This window comes from Xylaria bambusicola (genome assembly GCF_022495145.1).
Source record: "Xylaria bambusicola strain CBS 139988 unplaced genomic scaffold F5B22scaffold_60, whole genome shotgun sequence".
Taxonomy (NCBI): Eukaryota; Fungi; Ascomycota; class Sordariomycetes; order Xylariales; family Xylariaceae; genus Xylaria; species Xylaria bambusicola.
This window is the reverse complement of record NW_025953613.1, coordinates 220326-241971: the sequence shown is the minus strand read 5'-3', so window position 1 is coordinate 241971 and position 21646 is coordinate 220326. Positions and strand designations below refer to the sequence as shown.

Here is a 21646-nt window from a genome sequence, read left to right as displayed (position 1 = left end):
GGCCCTTGGTGATGGTCTAAGCGCAGGCTGCCGAGCTTGTTTGTATTGGTCCCGATACTAGGCCTGCTGAATGGTGGCGCATGCCGGTAGGTGGATGACTTGGCGGACATCGTGTCGGACCGGACCGTGATGTCGTATCTCATCGGAAATCCTGCGGAGGGTATAGGGTCCGATCAATCTGGGGTGCAGTGTCAAGGGTAGTATTAGTGCCGACTTACCTAAGGTAAGTAGCCGTATGATCTGTCTCACGTCGGCATACAATGTGGACTGCTCTCTCAGGCTCGCACTAATCAAGTGCAAAATTACACAAACCCGCATGAGGCTCTGACTGCGTTAGTTGATGCGGCAAGTGGCTGAAGTGATTTGGTTATCTTAGGATCTTGGACTTAATACACAACCCTAGAAGAGAAGCATAATCCTGTCGATACTTACTCTACTTACTCTACTTGATCAACTACCCATTTTCTCTCCGCTCTTCTTTACCGCCTAGCGAATCTCAGTTATCTCATAGCTACGATGAAAGCTATCATTGGTGCCGAATCAGGGGGTTACCGCCTAGCTGACGATGTCGACGTCCCCAATCCACCCCCAGGCTCGATGCTAGTCCGCGTACACGCGGTCGCTCTGAACCCACGCGACGCGAAGATAGTCGACTTCAATAAATCCCCTGGCTCCTTAGGCGGCTGCGACTTCGCTGGCACCGTCGCCAAGGTGGGCGAGGGCGTCACGCGGTTCGAAGAAGGAGACCGTGTACTGGCCGTTACCTTCGGCTCGGATCCCTTCGACAAGACTCAAGGCGCTTTTGCCGAGTTCGCTCTAGCCGAAGAAGACATCAGCTGCCACATCCCGGACGCCTTTTCTTTCGAACAGGCATGCGCGATGGGCCTCTCGTTGGCGACAGCCGGTTTAGCTCTGTTCGAAGCACCTGGGCTTCAGTTGGATATGCGAGGGGGGGCCGGAGAGCCCGTGCTTATCTCGGGAGGTGCTACGGCTACAGGCACTATGGCAACGCAGTTGTTGAAGATGTGAGCGGATTCGTCACTTGACACACATTATCCCTTCCAGATCAGATATATGGTAATGGTGCGAGTTAACTGACGCTACTACTACCGCAGGGCTGGGTATACACCCATCGTCACCTGCTCGCCAGACAACAACGCCCTATGCGAGTCATACGGTGCCACAGCATGCTTCGACTATCACTCGCCAGTTTGTGGCGCCGATATCCGCGTGCACACAGATAACAACCTGAAATACGTCCTCGACTGCGTTACTGATGCCGCCACCATGAAGATGTGCTACGAGGCGATCGGAGCTTCATCGGGTGGCAGCTACATCGCGCTCGAGACTCTTGCTACCGCTGTCAAGTATACCAGAAGGGACATACGGGCCGATTGGTTCCTGGCCGACTGCATCATGGGTGATGGGGTTCACATGACGGGAACATATGGACGGCCTCCCTCGCCCGAGCACCGGCTGTTTGGCAAGCAACTGTTTGCAGTGGCTGAGAAGTGGCTACTGGAAGGGAGCGTTCGGAACCACCCTTTAGATGTACGGGAGGGTGGTCTAGAGGCTATACCGACGCTCGCGGATGATTTGAAACTTGGAAAAGTGCGTGGTAGGAAAGTTGTTGTGCCTTTGCTAGCGTAGGATTGAGATTTACATGACCAGGTAGATAATTAGTGGCTGCGATAGCTTCATAGAGACTCTCAATACTAGATGCGCAATTCTATTCTTTTAGATTCTATTGGACTCGTCGCTTTAGAATTACCAACTGAAATATTATACTCATTAGTAGTCACCTAGCTAATAATTACTACTTCGGACCAATTGTGAGTCCTTGAAAGTTCTCTCATCACCAACATCAAGATTCATAGTGCAGTTACTTAGTATCGGTGGAGAAGAAAGAAAAGTACTTAGAATACCTTTTTCGGAAAAGGTTAAGGACCAATAGAGCCAGGGGTCGGCGGTATGGGCAGGAGGGTGGTAAGATACGCGACGATATTGTGGGGTTATCATCGTTCGTCTAGGTATTTACCACATACGAAACTGTAAGGATTAAGAAATTTGTCAGCACAGTTATTTTTCCAATATATCCTGGCGGGACTTTTGACCTCCGGTCCGAGGTCGCGCCAGCCAGACTGAACCGGCTTCCGACTGACGTGCCAAGACTCCGGTCTGACAAGTCGCCGTCTTGCGCTCCGGCGCTGTGACCTCGAGATAGGATAGAGGGATTATGGAAAATAAACCAGGTGAGAAATTATATTGTATATTGCGCTTGTTTATCTTGGCCTAGTCGTGATGCGCTTGCGAACTCCATAATTCATTCCCTCCCTCGATTTCATTCTAGTTCCGTCTCTATCCCAATCTCGCTCACGATCTTGTAGAACAAGCGCCCCTAGAGAACAAGATGACGGTAAACACTTTACCTCGTGTCGACGCCGAGTTTAAGACTCTCGATGGTTTAACGTTGCGAGGGTGGTTATTCCCTACCGCTCAGCGCGGCCCCGGGATGATCATGTCGCCGGGAGTGCGTACTTTCTTCCTTATCCGCCTAGTCATTAGCACCAACTTGCGTGAAAGCGGGCATATAGGAGTTTTGAATCTCGTATGATTAACACCAGACAACAGTTTAACATGCCCAAAGACGCCATTCTGCCCGATATCGCGAAGTGGTTCCAGGAGCACGGCATTACTTGCTTCTTGTACGATCCTCGCGGCATCGGTGCTAGTGATGGAGAGCCTAGAAATTGTGTGAGTTCATTTTTCGTTATTCCTCTCGGTTTAATTCCTACTTTGACTGACATTACGTGTGTGTAGATTGATGCGCGACAGCAAACCGAACACTTACATGACGCCGTGACGTGGTTCAAGGAGAACCCCTTGGTCGATGAGGAGAAGATTGCACTCTGGGGTTTGTGCTTTGGAGGCAACGTCACTCTTGCTGCAGCTGCTTTTGAGTAAGTTCTTAACTCCTTTTTCCGTCTTGGTCCGTTGGCAGAGATACGAATGATGATGAATGACAGCAAGCGACTTGCCGCCGCCATTGCTGTTGCGCCGCTGATCGACTCTACCGGAAACCCGGAGCGCCGGCAGCCTATCCTTGAACTTGCGATGCACGACCGCGCTTGTCGACTGACGGATGGCGATGAGCCCATGTACTTGCCCTATGTGAACGAGGACGGCAGCATCCCGAACGGCTTGCAGCTCGCAGCAGAGATGATGCCAGCGCTACAGCGCCTGGGTATACCCGTCGAGAACCGCATCTCAGTGCAGACGTACTACCGGAGCCTGTCGTGGAACATTCTAAACGTCGTTCAGTACATCGCGCCAACGCCAGCCATGATGGTCACGCCTGAGCTTGATGTTTCTTGCCCGACCGAAGACCAGCTGGCTTGCTTTAAGGTCATGAAAGAGCCCAAGGAGCTGGATATCCTCAAGGGCAAAGGGCACTTGGATTGGGTGTTTGGAGATGTAGAGAGCATTTTGAGCCGGCAGTTAGACTTCTTGAAGAGGCACATGAAGTTCTAAGGCGATTATTCTGGGGCATATATACATAGGGGTATCAATACAGGTAAATAGCACTTACGGCTCAGATGGTGGCGATTTATAACTTTGTGATTCTTGTGTACACTGTAGAACATACCCTTGCTATTTATCCATGCGTCATACATTTCTATTTCACTGTATCTCACGTCACTTTTGTTACCACCCTATTGACGCGGAAATTCATGTGTATGTTAAGCAGCGAGCCACTAATTCCCTAGCTGCTCTGAAGCCCGTCGCACACATTCAGGGAGCAAAAAGATCTCGTATAAATAAATTCAATAGATTCAATAGTTCATTATGCAATACAAACGACCCCCATCAGGAATCGCATGGTAATTATCTGGGAAACTTTCTCTATCTATTGCCTGCCCAAGGGTGATCTAAATCAGCACATTTGGAGTGTCTTAACTTTTAGCTGCCATAATAGAATCGTGCACAAGTACAGTATAAGGACAAGCCGATGCTCTCACTATTGTCAATGACTTAGGCACTTATGACCTATGCCCCTAATCTCGCCTTTTATCTGAACTCACCGTTCTTCCAGCCCATGATTTCTGCCTCGCCCTCATAGGTCTGATAATAATGATTCATGATATCCTCCTTCGTACGTCCCTGTCTCAACTTCAGGGTGAGATCGAAGTCCTTCGGGTGTAAAGCTGTCCCCTGAACAAGCCCGGTTTCAACACTCAGATCTATCTCCTTGTTATCCGCTGAGCGTATTTCAAACGCCCAGAGCATCTTGGCCAGACCGAGAAGAAAGTTCTGCTTTGCAAGATACATTCCGGGACAGATCCTTCGCCCAGCGCCGAAGTCGTAATGCGGCCGCGCACCCCAGGCTTCCATGACAGCCGGGTCATGCGCCTTGTCCGTGCGCATTCCCAGTGGGTGACGTAAGTAGCGGTCAGGGTCGAACTTGTCTGGGTTCTCGTAGTCGTCCTCGTTATGGTGGATCTGCCAGGCATTCATAATGACAGTGGTACCCTTGGGAATCTGGTAGCCGTTGTAGACGTCGTCCTGGGTTGGGACGTGGGGAACCGCTTGAGGGGCGACGGGACGCCAGCGGTGGACCTGTTTTCAGGAATTCACTCGTTAGCAATGAAAATCGATTAGGTCTCTACGGAGAGGGGACAGACCTCATTCCAAACTGCCTCCAGGTATTTCATTTGTGGTATATCAGTAGCCATGGGTACTCCGCCTCCCGAAACCGTAAGTGCTTCATCCCTAATCTTTTTCTGTACCTCAGGGAACTTGACTAGAGTCATCAGCAGGGTCTGGAAATACGCGATCGGAGCACTCGTAGAAGTCGCCACGATGTGGAAAGCCGCGTTTCCCATGTCCCTCTCTGTAAACATGGTTTCTCCCTTCTCTCGCTTCTCCCTCAACATTCTCGCTAGCACGCTTTCCCACGCGATAGGCTTGCCCTCGTCCAGAGCCGCGCGCTGCTCTTTAGCAGCACTCAGGAACTGGTCTCCCACTGCGATCACCCCGTTTCGCACGGTCAGTGCTTTTTTCTTCCACTCTGACATGCCGAGAAAACTAGGAAGATAGCGCAAGAAAGGCAAGAGATCCTTTGCACTGGGGGCGAGAAGTGCCGCGTAAGCCTCGTTGCAGCTAGTGAAATGCTTGATCGAGAATCCGTGATCGTCCATGTAGTCTGGGCGTCTACCGCAAACACCAAGAGACGACACGCTGATCATCCAGCATACGAGCATGTCTTCAAACTGCTGGCCCCTCGCGCCCGGCGACTCGATCAACTTTACCAGGAGCCTAGCCGCTTCGGCCTCGAAGACTGGGCGGAGCCGTGTGATGACGGTAGGACCAAAGTTATTATTGAACTCCCTGCGCCAGCGCGTGTGATAGGCGGAGCTGTTGTAGAATAAGGCCGGCCGTAGGTCATGCTGAAAGACCCAGGTGTTCATGTATATCCATGGCCGGTCCGCGTACACGGCGCCGCGCTTCTCGAACAACTCATGAACGAGGCGGCCACTGTTTAGTACGACTACGTTGGCAGCGCCTCTCTTGATCCCTAAGGGAGTATCGACGCCATATTTCTTGGACCAGGAGCCGAAGGTGAGGAAAGGAAACGCCCTATCGAGCTGAAGGAGGTTTCCGACGCCAAGCGCGGGCTTTGGTCCTGGTGGAAAGGCTCTTGGCCTAAGGGTGTTGAGGACGAAGCTCACAGCATTGCTAATGACGTAGATTAGAATGAGGTACACTAAGATAGAGGGGGAGAGTGCGATCTCTGCCAAGGCTGCCATTTTTGTGACCAGAAACGCTGAGGTGCATACGACAGAGAATCAGGCCTCGATGTGTGCTTCTGACATGAGACGTCACTAGTTTTGGTCATGATACATAGCCTAATATAGTAGTAACCTATACAACCCTAATCTGAGGAGCTGTCGCTCGTTTCCGAGTGCTCTCATATCATCTTGAGAGACGCTGCCTTCACTCTCTGAGACCCTGAGACGGAACGTCGTCACTGGCTGTATGGCACCATGATCTTGGCGGCTCACTGCTGTGTGGGTTAGCCCGATGGTGTGTCAGAGTGGCAGTCGGCAGATTATTCGTAGGAATGGTCGGTATGACAATCGGAGGACCGGCCGGAGACGGTCATCGGAGTTTTGAACCAATAGGCACTTCAGCATCCCTCTAGTCGGTCTGTGCAGTCCAGGTTAGGGACTGGGGAACGAGACGAGCATACAGGGGAGACACCGTAAGAAGAGAAAGCTAAATTGAGACGGCAACGTAGATACTAGATTTATCTAACATGGGAGGCATTCGCTGGCGAGCGTGCCGAGCCTAAAACTCTGAGCACCATAGGAGCCACGTTAGGTACCCCTCACACTCAACATCGATCTTGTCAAAATGACTCTCATTCACATAGGTCAGTAAGCTGCGATCACAGAGCCCCTACTTATGACGCTTGTCCACTTCTGCTATCTATCAGTTGCTGCCAGCTGATCTTTTCGTGCCTTTATAGTCCTCTTCAGATTCCAGCCGTGGGTGACTCAAGAACAAGGCGAGGCATTTCTCCGCGAATGCAAGTCGCTCAAAAACTTGTCCTGCATTAAAGATGGACGCCTTTTCGTTGGCGGCCCAACACTGACGGACCCGATTGAACTGTCAAAAGGACTCAGATATGCCCTCGTAAGCTATCACGAAAACCTTGCTGCTCTCAATGAGTATCAGGTAGCCAAAGAAGCATCCCGGTACGTGGGAACACTACTCGTTGCCGCCTATCTCGCTTTTGCCGTCGTATTACGGCTAACTAATGATCTCCCCGGTGACAGTGATAGGTTGCCATATAAAGACGACCCTCTCGATTACGAAACGCTTTGCCGCTTTGATTTTGAGGTACCTCCTGAGGACGAGTACATGTGCGGATTCGGTCCTTTAGGCAAGATCTTAGGAAATTAGGTTAAACGGCCGTCAGGTGGAGGAGCGATGACAGATGACTATTTTATGTACTTAGTTCGCTTTTTTCATTTAGTCAAACAGTGATGCTAGAGTTTCTATAACGATTCTTCCGTAATGTACCTAGATGAACTAATGCAATACTGACTGCGCCAATTGTACTCCGCACGGGGTTGGTGGATATATATACACGAGATAGTCTATAGGATTCGTGACTAGTATACACGTGTCGGGCTTAGTTAAGCCAAGGGAGGATTGCAGATTGCAGTAGTCAGTCGGTCGGTTAACCTAGTGCAGTCAAGCTTGTCAAGCTTGTCAAGCTTTTACCAAGGCAGAGACCAAGAATGCGTCTAGACAAGGGTGGGCGGGTGGACGGGTGAGCGGCATGGACCGTAACCATTCTCGCAATTACTGCCCTACTCCCAGTAGATACCTTCTTTCTCACACTTCACAAGCCTGAAGGGGAATAGTGATGTTTGAGGCTCCCATCGTGACAAGAGCTACGCCAAGTCGAGCAGCAGGATTTGCCCATGTTTAGAAAGCCGCTTTAGCGAGATTGTATCTACTTACAGCCGGCATCTGTCTCGTCCAATCAGAGTATATCAATCCCTGTGCCGTGGTCAGATCTGTGCAAACGGGTAGATTCCAGCGCGGGCATTGTTAAGCGTTGGCCAAATCGGCCTAATAATCATGCCGACTCCCAAGACATTGTCACTCTGGTTTCTAAGTCCCTTTGTATAGTTTCGCCTGCTCAGCTCATTACTGCTTCATGCATACTCCAGCAAAATGCATGCCGTTAAATTATATGCGAGTCTGGGACTCGAGCTTGGATTTCATTTATTCTCTTCGTTCTGCTCGTAGTTGCAAACTCACGCTGTTTATACCATCCTTCATGTCGTATTTCTCGCTTTACTGTCGTTGCTAGGATCGATTGACCGACGCAACGCGCCTTTGTCTTCGCCATGGCCAGCACTCATAGCACTGATAATACCACCTCCGAAAAAAATGCTCAGATAGAGCGAGACCCGGATCTTGGAGCCGATACGGCGAAGGAGGTCCTCGGAGATACCGGCGCAAACGAGCCAACTTCTGTTGATGCTACTAAGCCCGCAGCAGACGCAGGTCCCCCGGATGGTGGACTTACCGCATGGCTGGTTGTTCTGGGCGGATGGTGCTGCTCATTCTCCAGCCCGGGCTGGGTCAATAGTACGTGTTTTGGCTATCCTATTGATCAATCCCCTGTAGTTGGGTAACGGCGATGATGAGCTGACTATTCTACGCTTGCGCCAGGTGTGGGCAGTTTCCAGCAGTACTACGAAGTCGGTCCTCTGAAGGATTATTCAAGCAGTGATATCTCGTGGATTGTCGCTTTGCAACTCTTCTTTCTGTTCGCTTTAGGTCCCGTAGTTGGCATACTATACGACAACTATGGACCAAGGCCTCTCATCATCGGCGGCACGCTCATCCACGTCGTCGGACTTATGCTTGCATCATTGGCTAAGGAGTACTACCAATTCATCTTGACCCAAGGAGTGGTGTCCGCCATAGGCGTTGCATGCATCTACTCACCCGGTAAGGCAAATCCGCTGTCCTCCTTATTTGATTACTCTGTGTAAATGCTCCATGCTAACTGGTATGATGAAGCAATCGCCTGCGTCGGTACCTGGTTTGCCAAGAAGCGCGGTATTGCTATGGGCATTATGGTGACAGGGTCATCTATCGGCGGCGTGGTTTTCCCCATCATGATTAGTCGCCTAGTTGATAGCGTTGGCTACCCTTGGGCCATCCGGTCTGCCGGCTTCCTCATCCTCGGCCTACAGATTGTCCCTATGATCACGGTTAAGTCGCGTGTTAAGCCGGTACCAAAGAAGATGCCCATGGGGCGTCTGGCGGCACCATTCACCGAATTCCGGTTCCTTCTATTACTGATCGGTATCTTCGTGCTAACATATGGTATTTTTATCCCCATCGTTTACCTGGCTGTGCAGGGCTTTCAGGAAGCGCACACATCAGAGCAACTGTCCCAATACCTCGTATCCATATTTAACGGCACAAGTCTCTTTGGCCGTCTGTTTGCCGGTTTTGGTGCCGACAAAGTAGGAATATGGAATGTCTTTATTATCGCCTGTGCTCTCTCGGGCATCACCGAACTAGCCCTCTGGATCCCGGCGAAGACGCCTTCGATCGCTATCGGGTTTGCTGTTCAATTCGGATTTGTATCGGGTGCCTTCATCGGGCTTGTCGGGGCGCTACCCATCCTCGTATCCCCTCCGGCCGAGATTGGATACCGGCTCGGCGTGGTGTTCCTCGCTGTTTCAATCCCAGCACTTACGGTGGCGCCTATCGGTGGTGCTATTGTGGGAAGCTCGGCTAACCCGTGGTTGAGTGTGAAGCTCTTTGCCGGCATATTATCTATCGCGGGATCGGCTATCATTTTCGGATCGAGATTACTCTACACGGACAAGAAATTTTGGAAGAAGTTCTAGACGTAATACAACTACCGGAATAGATAAAATTACAGCGAGATAGAGACACACCAAGATGGCGGATATGGTAACCTCGGTTGAAGACAAATGCTACAGATAGAGGATGAATACAACTTAGTGTAGAATTGGACTAAAGGGATGATAGCAGGAACTAGATACATTGTAATTAAACATATAATTCGTAGCTCAATATTGATAGTGTACAACAAGAGTTAACTGAGAGCTTGAGTCAATTTACAGCACCACCCATCAAGGGACTAATTGCCGTTGATAGGCTAGCTTAAATTAACGCATGTGTTGGCAATGAGAAATTTTTATCCGGTCGGTGCACACTCAGAGGGACTCATTGCCAGTGCGTTATCGGACTTTTGCGAACTCTTGCCGGATTCCACGTGTGACATACCATGATCTGTAATTCGGCATCATCCTGCCGTAGATTAAGGCGCCACTAGCCTCGAAGGATGTGTATACACGATGAGCTCGTTTCCAGGTTTCCAGGTTTCCGTGACCCCATAGCCAGGCGCGACCACCTATCACAAGTATAGAAAAAGGTCCCACTTCTCTGGTTCGACTAAGATAAATCAATACACGAACCGTCTCACCTATTGCAAAGGAACATCGCTAAGTGAGGGTTGCGATAGCTTCATGCGGTGCAGGGTTCGTTTAGCGATAGCGACAATAGGCATCTTATACCTAGATGACTCAGATAGGGAAAGGCGCCCAGGATCCCGAACACACGAGCCTTGCTTACTAGGGATTTCATATTAGCTTGAGCCTGCAGGGACCTAACGTGGCACAAACCGATGATCCCATGCTGTGATCAGATGCGTCCAAAGTGTATAATAATTATATAATCTCCCAGAAAGCTCAGACCCGCATATAGGACCATGTGACGTGCTCTCATCAGAAAAGGCCACCTACCTATTATTACTTAACGCCGTCTAAAAAGGGAAAACCATGATGCTTGTTTTTGTGTTACGTTAGGAGACCTATTGACCTTTGAGTGGTGCTGTGCCTCGAATCTAACAATGTCCAGAATAGGAATTGTTCCTCCCGTTCCATGACAACAGTAAGCTCATAAGAAATGGGTATGAAATATGAGGTTCCTAAGGGTATAGATTGACTATATGTTTCTCTTCTGATTGTATCTGTTGATGTGCCTGATGGAAAACGACTAGCTGGCGCATTCTGTATATTTAGTAATTCTGTACATAATATTCTTATCTATAGTCACTCAAGACCACGACTCTCCGCATTATGTGGTGAGAGGATGGTGTCGCCAAGTGCAAAGGCGCGCCATGCCGGCAACGTTCAGGATAAGCTTTGCTTATAAGCTTAGCTTATCACTTCATTCCGGCGCCACATCTGCAGCCACGCTTAGAACCTCCCCTGTTAAGTAAGGGCCTCCGCCGAGGATGTCAACTGAGGGACTGGGGTGACCCGGAGATCGATCCTCTCCGATCTCCGCATTTTCAAACGGCATCAGCAGTGCTTCGGCGATTTAATGCGTACTCGCAGACAGAGAGAACGTTACACGGTCCTGCTCAGTGTCCACCACAACTACCACGTAATTACCATATTGTCAGCTTATCTGTACGCTCACGTAAACCCATATTAGTACCGTTCTTTTCTAGACTCATCTAGACCACCTCGAAGATTGTTCCTGTTGGACCCTGCTGTGATAGCAAGAGCTAGGTATTGCTGCTGCATGGTGATGCGGACAATCCTACCAGAATCCTACCTAGTTGTGGGCTTGTAACAATCGACCTTGTTGGGCCATTCTTGGCAAGTGAAATAGTCCTGCATTCATTGTCCTCGCCACTCAGTTGCATATATCCTGGCGATGCTTACCGCCAAGGCGGGCGCAAGGTGAGTCGTATGTTGCGAGTCACGTGTCATGCTGTTAGCTCATTCGATGCGGATGTCGAATCCTCATTATTTGGCAACGGTATGAAACCGAAAAGGCTCTATCAAACGCCGACGGACGCAGAGCTGGAATCCCTGTGCAACTAGCGGTACGCTAGAACCAACAAGGCTGCGGATCGTGGTTTCGCGGTCCCTCTGATAGAAAATATTATTCCAAAGAGTGGCTGCCTAGGCTCGAATAATAAATAGCGTGTTATCCCAAATTGGACATAGGACATAGCAACTACGCCGTAGAAGCACGCCTTTCCCGTTGCCGAATGCTTGCTGCTTGCTGAGCCACGATTATGTGCTCTTGGCGCCTCAGGAGTATATGGATATAAGTCCTGCCATGGCTGCTAGTCGAGATCTGGCCATAGAAGATCACCGCTAACGCGGATGTTGGTAGCTCAGCGTTCAACTACCCCGTGGGAAAAGGGAACTGTCCAACATTTACGATGAAACAAGGATATGGAAATGTCACATCGTCAATCGTGTGACCGCTGCCGCCAGCAAAAGGTGAGATGTCGTCGAGATGAAAGCCAGAGGTGGAGCAACAACGCTTCCTCAGCCGAACAAGGCCCGCCTTCTCGGTGCGAAAGATGCACAAAGGCGGCCGTAGAATGCGTTTACAGCTGTACGTATTCATCTCCATGTTCACATCATATATCCAAACCCATCTTCTATCAGGGAGGAGTCCCCAGAGATGTTGAACAATATCAAGTTCAAGTTCAACTAGCTGATCAAGTTCTCTCACGATAGTGAAACAGCGATCAAAGAGCCGGATCTCTCATCATCATCACCAAGCCTCAATTACATCACAGGCCGGGCGACACACCGACCTCAGGCCCAGGAGCAACAGTTCATGGGTGGAGCAAGGCATTCGTGGACCATCCTACCCCGGGGGGCCGTTGATGAGTCCCGATATGTCAGTGGGAGATGCCCTAGGCCAATTCCCCTTCGACGAGAGCGACATCTTCCATAGTTGGGATGCGGATCTCCAAGGGTTCGCGTCGTCCTCGTTGAACTCTTTATTAGCACCGTCCGCCTCGGACGCGGCGCTGGTGATGCCTATCTCCACTGCCCCATCTTCCCACGGCGAAGAAGATGATAGTGAATACGAGGACGAGGAAGATGTGAGCGACTCTCCGTTTTCACAGTTGATCGCTCTTAGCGACCGAGTGACTCGCTCCATGCGATGTCTAGCCCGACCCGGCCGCGCGCCCTTGACCGCGTCGTCACCCGAAATCAACGGAGCGTTAGAGGACACGAATATCTTGATTCGCATCATCAGCGGCCTCACGGCATCGAGAGCGTGTGAAGATAGCCAGAATTATGGGCTTGTCTTTTCCGCCCTCGCCTGCCACCAGCACCTCATGGCGCTATTTCGGGTCATATGCGATGTCATTCATCGGAGCGTGCAGGCCAAAAGAGAGCAACAGAAGCAGCAGCATGGGAGTCGGACAGACATGGGCCCGTCGTCGGTAGCGCAATTCGTAATGGTGCTACAGCTGCTAACGCATCTGATCAATCGCATGGATCGAAGTCTGTTTCGCGGCGGTCCCGTCGTCGCAAGGGGCTCTGTCGGCGGCTATGTCACGCCCACTACGCCCGACGGTGGGGATAATCATACCGTGACCTTCGGGACTAGCATGGATTGTGAACGCTCATCATCGCCCGATGGGCTTCTTGTACGGGTGCATGAAATTGTGGGAAAGATACCGAGCGAGCATGATAAATTGAGACAGGCTATTCGGAAGCTACAGACAGACATGGAGCATCCCGAGCTTCATTAGCAGGCAGAAACGAAGGGTTCTAGGTTATATATTACGTACTGTAGAACTAGATTACATAATTCCAGGTTAGCCGCTAGCAAAAGGCCTCATACTAGCTATGCAACCCGCTTTCGTGATGTTACATCTGTATCTTCCATGCTACCAAAGGGGTGCTGCTTCTGATGTCGATCTCGCTTGGAGAACCCTGTATTATGCCGGTACATGAGTTGGAGATGATTTTATGCTGCCAATTATGCGGCCGTCGTCATATCATGGATCGGGAACCATAAATGAAGCCCCTATGGTAGGGCAGATCCGAATATTCCGGGTTTGCCACAGTGAATTATTTCCGTTCCATCTCCATCGACATCCAAGCGACTCAATTGGTTCTTATTGATAACAGACATATTAATACTAGCCGTCTTAATATTCATCACTCGATCTAGCTTGAGAGTAAGTAACGTAGTTCTAATAATTATTCGCATTTCTACCTTGCCATCAATCTAATAGTACGATTGCCTGTCGTTTGGTAACTGTATCTCACGACATATAAGGTTGGATCAGTTGTCATGGCTCTTCAAGAGCGCTGCAGACTACGACACTAGACGATCAGGATACATATTAAGGCCCAACCACAGCATAAACCTGATTGGACCGTTAACGGCGATGATTAATCATACCGTCGTTTGTCGGCTACCAGACCAGCAGTAGCCAGTATGTACCTGCAGACTACGATCAAGCAATGCCCCTGCTGTGTTGCAGTTCCTGAGTGGCCAGTCCATTTATACACTCGGTCGCCAGAGGCCAACAGGACTTCTCCCATGTTCTCCGCCCTGGGTCGTGGTATCGCAGGCGGATCACACTACCACATGCTCATTGCTACTCTAGATCCTATACTGCGGCGCGCTAACTCGAATCAACCGTACCGAGTCGCTTGCCCATGTAGGTAATGCCTAGGAGGTATAGGGCTGCATATTCTCGCATGAACAATGAGGAGACAGGATGTTGGGGGAGGAGTTGGTAGCTCCAAATGTCTTTTATTAAAGCTCAACCACATGTTATCAAGAAGAAAAACTAGGAAAGAGAGAGAGAGCACCTTGTCTCGCTTGGTACGCTCAGTTTTGATGAGGTACATAAGAGTTGCTAATGATGCAGTGTAATTATCCAAAAAGAAATTCTGTTATAAGCTCTTCGATTACGATATACGGAGTGTATAACGAAAATATTGCATGTAGCCAGCATAGCTCGTAAATGGGAAGTCATTACGTTGCTTCCGTATTTTGGGTGCACACTACATTTTCTCTCACAATTGTGTTACAAGCATCTCGAACGCTAGAAAATCACCCCTTAAACTTCGTTTTTGTATCTCTCCCCTCTCCAATCTTCTAGAATGGACACAATCTCGTCACATTTAGCCTCCCTAGCGCATGCTATAGCATCCATTCCTGAGCATGTGCTCCTTATAGTAGGGTCGGCACCTTTCTTGAGCAACCATCGTACAACTTGTGCCCCTTTACTGCATCGCGCAGCATAACAGATTGGTGTTCCCCAGTATATATCGGTGCCACCCTTGGGACAGACATCGGTGTCTATTGCATTTACACTCATCTGACGCTTAATAACGAGGTAGTGTAACATCTCGACACTTCTATCGTGTCTGTCTTGAGGTTGTTGTGAAAGGTCAGAGTCGGGATCGACACCTCTTCCAGCAGCTACCTCAACTGCGACATGCAGCATTCGTGAGGTGGGATTTGCGCCCTCCCGCTCAAGGAATGTGAGCATAGATACGGTTCCAAACGCCGCACAGGTCTCAAGTAGTGGTGTTCGCATTACGTCCCTATCACTAGGAGGACATGAACCTCTGCTAGTGACAGTTGCTCCCTTCTCCTGGACTAGCCAGCGCGCTAAGTCTTCTTTTCCATATCGCTCTCGAACGAAGTAGTCCAGAAGACGCTTGCCATTGAAAGCAGGGGGGTCCATGGCGTCCACATCCCATCCACGGCTGGTAAGTGCATCGATGAGAGATTTTGAAGCCCACTGGAAAATAGAGTTGGGGGTTACCATCGTTATGGGTATTCGTTCATAGTCGAGCATGTACAATAAAAGATCCATCGAGTTGTAGCTTAAGATATCGCGGAATACCTCTTCACGGAACTGAGCATATTCGTCGTCGTCGAAAAAGTCACGCGCAAGAGCCAGAGACTTTTGAAGGTCAGGTATCGAGTTGCTTTCAATGGCGGATGCGCTTGTAGTATAGGCGTTACGGTCGGTGGTCCAATCATTGCCACCAGAATCTTGACCCTCATTTTCCATCGTTGGCGGCATTTGTCTCTGCCTTCTTTGTTGTTATGGTGTCAACGACGCGTACGAGTGCCTTTCCTGCCATCAATCTTACAGTTGGGGTTATCGAGTGAGGCTCAAGCCACCAATCAAGATGACGTCACCTCAAATATGATTTTAGTCGGAGCATTCATGCCAGGTCGTCGTCGGGCGATGGCACAATGTCGCAGTTTTAAGTCACAGCACCAAATGAAAATCTTGATCCTTCCAATATCTCATTACGCCCCAGACGTCGTTTAAGTTTCAAAAATGAATGTGCCTTGCCTCAACAATCAAATTTTACGCAGTAGGTCACAGATCCTTCAGCGCCATTTGGGGGCCACGTTTCGACACGCATCTTAGGATCTGTGATCGACAGGGCTCTAAGAGTTGGGTCGGCCCGTAAAACCTAAAGATGGTGATTGGGCAACATCGATACAACTGTTTTACTTATGCTGAAACTAGTAGACACGCAGAGATATTATTTGTGGCTCGGATAATGTCATGCTGAGCGGGCAGACACTTCAGTAGGATTATAACAGTGAACTGGACTAGGGTATCTCCCTAGAAGTTGAAATACTTCCGTGATACCAGAGTTGTATCCCATTTGACTTGTTAAATCATTGTATATGAATTATGGTAACAACACAAAATCCAAGTAGGAATTGCAGTCGAGGACATCTAAGCTATGATCCTTCGTAGTTCTCATGTACATCGTTGGCTATTCGCCCCCAACCTATGCGTTTCGTAGTACGCCTAGCTGAACCGGCGAGATTAGGTAGGGTGAACGATGATCCCTATGTCCGTTGATAAAGGGGAAATGGTGAGGCTATGTACGAGATCAGACTCGAAAAGCTCTCCCGAATTGAAAATTATTATAAGTTCATGAAGATTTCTTTGGAAATTCATCTTGTTCTCCGTTCTCCAGATCTTTTCCCTGTTACCCAACACACCATTGAAAAACGTAATTTGAAGTGTGGTGGTGTAGCCATGACCAAGATGAATTCTTGGAAACTAATTGCCCTGCTTTTGATGCAGGGTAATGCTGAAGCATCGTCACCTCGGTATCCGGTTGCCCCTAAGCATTTGAAATTGGGGCTGCTGCCTCGAGCATTCAATACGACAGGAACCTTCGTTGTGGTGAGCTTTTGGCGCTTAGTTCTATTCTTCAAGGAAGACATTGACTTTTAAATTATTGAATAGCCTACCAGCTTCTCAACTCCACCAATCGAGAGTTCCAGTTCATCCGTCACAGGAACTTCAGTCTCGCTCACGTCTTCTGTTTCTATCACCTCTTCAAACTCGTCAACCCCTTCAGTCTCGTCAACATTCATATCATCAGACACCACAAGCGGAAGTACTAGTAAGCAGAGCCTCATTAATATACGATAAATATAATTAGACAGTGAATGTTCCCCAATATTTCTATCATATCTAATAGACATTTCTTAATAAAATAGACCATCAATCGAGTCAACCTAGCACTTCCCAATCTTCAAGTGAGGAGTTCTCAATTACACCTGTTACAAGCTTCCCAGCGTATACGGCACCCACATCGACTATCTCCGGGGCGTCTGAGACATCCAGTGCAGCGGCTATAGCGCCGCTTTTCATTGCGGTTTGGCAGAACAGAGGGAATCTCTTAGATTCTCAGGAAAAGAGCCAATATATAAACGATGTCACTGAGACAAAAAATCAGGTATGCTTACTCATTGAACAACCCGATACGAACATGAACAGTGCAACGTAAGAACGTAGCATTGCTTGTATATATACATGAGGGCATAGTTGAACTCTTATCACCATCTAGCCATCTGTTCGTGCTAACTACAGTTAACAGGTCGATTCACTTAACAACAATCTGTCCGACAAGTCAGATCCTCCGAGCGAATGTTCCAGTACTAGCGGAGATGGCAGCCTGATTGCCGGTATTAAGAACTTACTAACAACACCCGCTAAACTCATCGGTTGCGCTGCAGCTGTCGCCAGTAATCTGGTTGATGCGATCAGCAAACCTGATCCTGTAATCTCAGTTGTCGAGGTTTTGACCGACACCCTCATGGATATTGGTAGCGAACTTGAGAAAAGCCAAGATGAACATCCTACCTCCTCCAGAGACCAGATAACTAGCACTAGTCAATCGAGTATGAGCACGGAGACAACTTCTTCGAGCGAGTGTTCAACAACGACGGCCGCAAGCTGCGTTGAAACTGTCTCATTGTCGACGTTATTCTATACGGATAGTACAACTACCACCTCACAGGTGGAGACGATAACCACTACCCTGTGCACTACCATTACCGCATCATGCGTGGTGGGAACCACTGCCACCACAACCGTTTCAACTGCCACGACCTCGTCAGGAACGGGTTGGATATGTGACCAGTTAGTTCCCTACAGTCATTTATTTCCTGTTTGGCGGGTTCCAGCACTGATTTGCCATGCCGTACTCCCAAAACTTGAGCAGAACCCATATGGTCTTTGATAATTACTAACTACTGTGTATGAACAGAACTTGTGCGGCGGGTGGTTGTCAAGCTCATAAAAGAGCAGCACAAGCCACGGGGATCGCAGACCCTGGAGCAGACGCTCCAAATTTGGCAAATCGAAACCTGAAACCAACTTCAATGATTTCAGATATTGACAAGTACATCATACAAACTATCTCTGCCTCGAATTCCGAGAACCTGGATTGGTCTAAAGGAATAGCTGTTGCCAAGTACTACAAGTTCTTGAAAAAGGGTATAGCCGGATACGTTGCAGGTGTCACAGGGTATGCTTCCTGAAAGTTTCCTGGGCCATCGGGCCAAAACAGGCCTCATGGCTGTTTTGTCCTCGTATGATTTCACCTCCACGTACTTCACTAACTGGACCACGTATTCTAGATGTACCTCGATTGTCATCGCGTCTCAGAAAGGTGCTTGGATCTCGCATTTCACAGAAACGGGGCTGATGGATGATGCTGGCCGCCAGAAGCAGAGAGACTCGCTGGCAGACGCTGTCGCGAATGGCAATGACTATTACAAAAGGCCGTCGGATCTAGCCGGAGAAGGAGGCGATCTCAACAAGGACACGCAAGACGTGCAAATCTACGTCTCGGCGCCGTGCACCACCGTGACGGATGAAAGTGGGAATAGAGCCTGCACAGGGGACTCCTCGTTTGAATATCCGAGGATAGACGCGCTTTTAGACACGCTTTTCGGGGCAGGGACGCCGTTCGAGGGTGTTCCGATTACGAGGCGGGGGTATCTCAAGCCCGCTGGTAGAGATGAAGTTGACGCACTAGCAGACACGTCAGCAAGGGGTAAAGGTACGTTGTATTACTTTTGTATTAACTTCTACAATTGCATTCTGCCTTGCTAACTTTGAGAATGACAACAGTTGTCGTTCAATACGACCCCAATCAACTCACCCCAGAGTTCCTCCCATTCAACCCCAAACACGCCGCATATCGCGTTTGGATGGAATCAACACCATACCAGAAAGACTGGGTTGCCTCCACCTGCCAAGGGGGCAACGCTCCTAACCAGAAGCGCGACGACTCGTGCCCCATTTCTGGGAGCGGTAGCCCTACGCCCACTCCTACAACGGCAGATACCTCGGGTATACCTACGACATCGGATATAGCTACGTCGATGAATACATCTACCCCGATAATCTCTTCAACAGCGGTCCTCACTTCAAGCCCATCACTGACCCCTTCGGTATCCTTTGTGAACACGACCATGGTGACGATGACGTTGAGCCCATCGAGTAACGCGTCGAGCACCAGTCTTTCGACGTCTGGCGTTGAAACGAGTGATTCTGGGATCGGGCCTACGTTTATGTCTACAGTGACGTTTTCGTCGCTCACGGCTACACTTATTGCGTAGAGTGATGTCCAAAGTGGTGGATATGCTGCTGTATCGTGCTTCTTGGAGACGAATGTCGTTTAAGGTGTATTGGCCATTCTATGGAATTTTCATCTGATATTAGCGTGTGGAATAAGGCATAGGCTGTTCAATTGCCTCAATGATTCAACGAATTCTACTGTCGTAGGCGGAGTATAGTGTGCGGTTATTTTGCTGTCACATGAGTATATCGATGGTCCTCTAAGCCAGCAAACATGCTCTCGCTTGTCTTTCTTTCTTTCCTTTTTTTTTTTTTTTTTTTTTTTTTTTTTTTTTTTCCGGTGCTGTTCTGGGGGCGTATCAATTTCAATGGTTATTCTATCCCATCATTTTGATTGTTATTTTGAACTAGTTATGTCATAGGACATAGAGAGAGAGAGAGAGAGATGAAGACATAGTGCGATATCATCGAGACTCGCTTAAGGAGAGCAATAAATGACGGGCCTTCTTTAATTGGTGCATCTTACCCTAGAGGCGGAACTTTATAGATACAAATTTAGTTGAGCGTGTGAATACGTCTTAACTCGATATCTACCCTGATAACTTTCACTTTTAGGCCAATTTGTTACATCTGAAGTGAATGTTGCATTATTGGAAGCTTTCTCTAACCCCTTCCACTGTGGTCCGTGCGGTTGATGGAGGCCGCCTGTACGGAGTACCGTGTCGTAAATAGTTCCTCGCAACCAATAGGAGTAGGTAGCCATTGTAGCTAAGTGGCCGTGTAAGCAGTCCTTGGGGTAGAGAAGTGTCGAGGGGGTGATTCTGTGAAATGTGGTGCGCAGACATGTGCTACTATACAGATCAAATAGAAAAAAAAAAAAGAGTGCCGCCCCGGATAGAATTGACCCGACTCGTCACATGCGGTGTAGGTAGCTTGAGGTCATGCGAGCGATGCGACATGAACGGCGCCGTTTGTAGCAGTATCGGAGGCCTGCCTACACGCAGAAATCTGTAGTGTATCTGACTGAGCGGCTAGTCCCCGGCGATTACATCATCGGCCCTTTTCGTGCCATCTTCAACACGAACAGTTCTACGATACTTATGCTACACTACTCCTTGGTATCTACGCTATATCTAAGTATCTAGTTACTATTCCTGGGAATCGTTGGTTCCGAGTGTGTGTAATGCAGCCCTCTCCACCTTAACCGGGTGCACCCATCTTGAAACACTGGCAGATGCTTTCGGAAGGCGTCAATGCATGGGATGTTCCAGCGCCGGCAACAATCTCCAACGACATGTCTATACATAGTATATATAGTATATATCACGACGGATGTGTGCATTCTCTGAGCGTACCAAGACGGGATACCTACATTGCCGTCATCGAGCGAACATGAATTTGTACACTAAAGCAACGCCTCGTATTTGATGGGCCTGTGATGGGGAAAGACCCTTGATCTTGTCACCACTTAGGGCTAGCAGCTGGGGATAGTGTGCTTAGCAGACAGACGCCAAGACAGGTCCAACGTGGGCTAAGCCTCGAACATGCCGTCCCCAGATAAACATGTCCATGTGTATTATGTATGTACCTAGTTGATATTGGAATATCTTTCTTGGAGTTGAGCGGCTTCGTTGGTAGAAGAAAGGCGGCAATAGACGAATATGAAGAGAGATAGAAGAGAAATAAATAGCTCTATGTAAAAAATGAGACTCTACAGGGAAAGTTTCATAGGTAGTATTGTTTGCTCGTACCGATGGACATGAAGAGAACCTTGGAAGATAATGAGGATCACAACGGCTCGGGTTAGCTGACTACTATGTAGTACTCGGTACTCGGTACCTAGATATCCCCGGCGCCGCTGAGTTGGCATCCATCGAACAACCATAACACCATGGCCGAATATGAAATAATCCAGACACGGTGACAGCGGTGACAGTTGGTAGGATTCTTCCTTTCGAGGCCAATGTTTCAATGCGGCCAAACAACTTGCCTCATCAAGCAAAGTGGCTTTTATGCTAGATGTCGATTGATGTCAGGTACCTACCTCCTACCCGCCGTACATTTGAATGTCTGCAGGTACAGATAACCTTAGTTCTCTGACTTTAAGTACCTACTGTAGTTTGTAGGGTACGGTAGTTTGTTTTCCCCTGATGTACTATGTTAGTAGATAGCCCGGTCCAGCCCAATCAGCACTGGCAGAAATTTTCTGCCTGTTCTCGACGTGGCCTGGCTTGCTAGGCTCGCTAGGCCAGTCCAGAGTCAGGCCCTGGAAGGTCCCTGGAAGGTCCCTGGCGCTGTCGCTGGAGTGAGTGGATGCAACGTCCCCGCTGATCATTCCAATAACCATCCCCTGTATCTGCCCTGTATCTG

General features: G+C 49.0%; 8 protein-coding genes across 8 annotated transcripts; 6 read left to right on the top strand and 2 right to left on the bottom strand.

The window, feature by feature from the left end:
• Positions 1–516: 516 nt before the first annotated feature.
• Positions 517–1650, top strand: F5B22DRAFT_650962 (GroES-like protein; the record flags this gene model as incomplete). Its single annotated transcript, XM_047979393.1, has 2 exons — positions 517–1025; positions 1116–1650. The coding sequence occupies 2 exons, from the start codon at positions 517–519 to the stop codon at positions 1648–1650; spliced, it is 1044 nt and encodes a 347-aa protein (XP_047826493.1).
• Positions 1651–2410: 760 nt separating this feature from the next.
• On the top strand, positions 2411–3531 carry F5B22DRAFT_650961 (Alpha/Beta hydrolase protein; the record flags this gene model as incomplete). Its single annotated transcript, XM_047979392.1, has 4 exons — positions 2411–2530; positions 2632–2754; positions 2821–2960; positions 3027–3531. 4 exons carry the CDS (start codon positions 2411–2413, stop codon positions 3529–3531), a joined length of 888 nt encoding a protein of 295 aa, XP_047826492.1.
• Positions 3532–4068: 537 nt separating this feature from the next.
• On the bottom strand, positions 4069–5807 carry F5B22DRAFT_639373 (cytochrome P450; the record flags this gene model as incomplete). Its single annotated transcript, XM_047977708.1, has 2 exons — positions 4069–4617; positions 4683–5807. The coding sequence occupies 2 exons, from the start codon at positions 5805–5807 to the stop codon at positions 4069–4071; spliced, it is 1674 nt and encodes a 557-aa protein (XP_047826491.1).
• A 607-nt stretch (positions 5808–6414) lies between these two features.
• F5B22DRAFT_650959 (stress responsive A/B barrel domain protein) lies at positions 6415–6966 on the top strand (the record flags this gene model as incomplete). Its single annotated transcript, XM_047979391.1, has 2 exons — positions 6415–6433; positions 6530–6966. 2 exons carry the CDS (start codon positions 6415–6417, stop codon positions 6964–6966), a joined length of 456 nt encoding a protein of 151 aa, XP_047826490.1.
• A 458-nt stretch (positions 6967–7424) lies between these two features.
• Positions 7425–9771, top strand: F5B22DRAFT_473700 (major facilitator superfamily domain-containing protein). The gene is made up of 3 exons (XM_047972176.1): positions 7425–8169; positions 8254–8535; positions 8608–9771. Exons 1-3 carry the CDS (start codon positions 7926–7928, stop codon positions 9447–9449), a joined length of 1368 nt encoding a protein of 455 aa, XP_047826489.1. The 5' UTR covers positions 7425–7925; the 3' UTR covers positions 9450–9771.
• Positions 9772–11401: 1630 nt separating this feature from the next.
• Positions 11402–13239, top strand: F5B22DRAFT_624842 (uncharacterized protein). Its single transcript, XM_047976147.1, has 2 exons — positions 11402–11988; positions 12114–13239. Exons 1-2 carry the CDS (start codon positions 11823–11825, stop codon positions 13145–13147), a joined length of 1200 nt encoding a protein of 399 aa, XP_047826488.1. The 5' UTR covers positions 11402–11822; the 3' UTR covers positions 13148–13239.
• Positions 13240–14200: 961 nt separating this feature from the next.
• F5B22DRAFT_624841 (uncharacterized protein) lies at positions 14201–15724 on the bottom strand. Its single transcript, XM_047976146.1, has one exon. It carries the CDS (start codon positions 15449–15451, stop codon positions 14474–14476), a length of 978 nt encoding a protein of 325 aa, XP_047826487.1. The 5' UTR covers positions 15452–15724; the 3' UTR covers positions 14201–14473.
• A 605-nt stretch (positions 15725–16329) lies between these two features.
• Positions 16330–19613, top strand: F5B22DRAFT_624838 (uncharacterized protein; the record flags this gene model as incomplete). Its single annotated transcript, XM_047976145.1, has 7 exons — positions 16330–16585; positions 16649–16808; positions 16906–17144; positions 17286–17830; positions 17958–18218; positions 18331–18755; positions 18827–19613. Coding segments are annotated over 7 exons (2377 nt in total), but the record flags the coding sequence as incomplete, so codon positions are not given.
• Positions 19614–21646: the final 2033 nt, after the last annotated feature.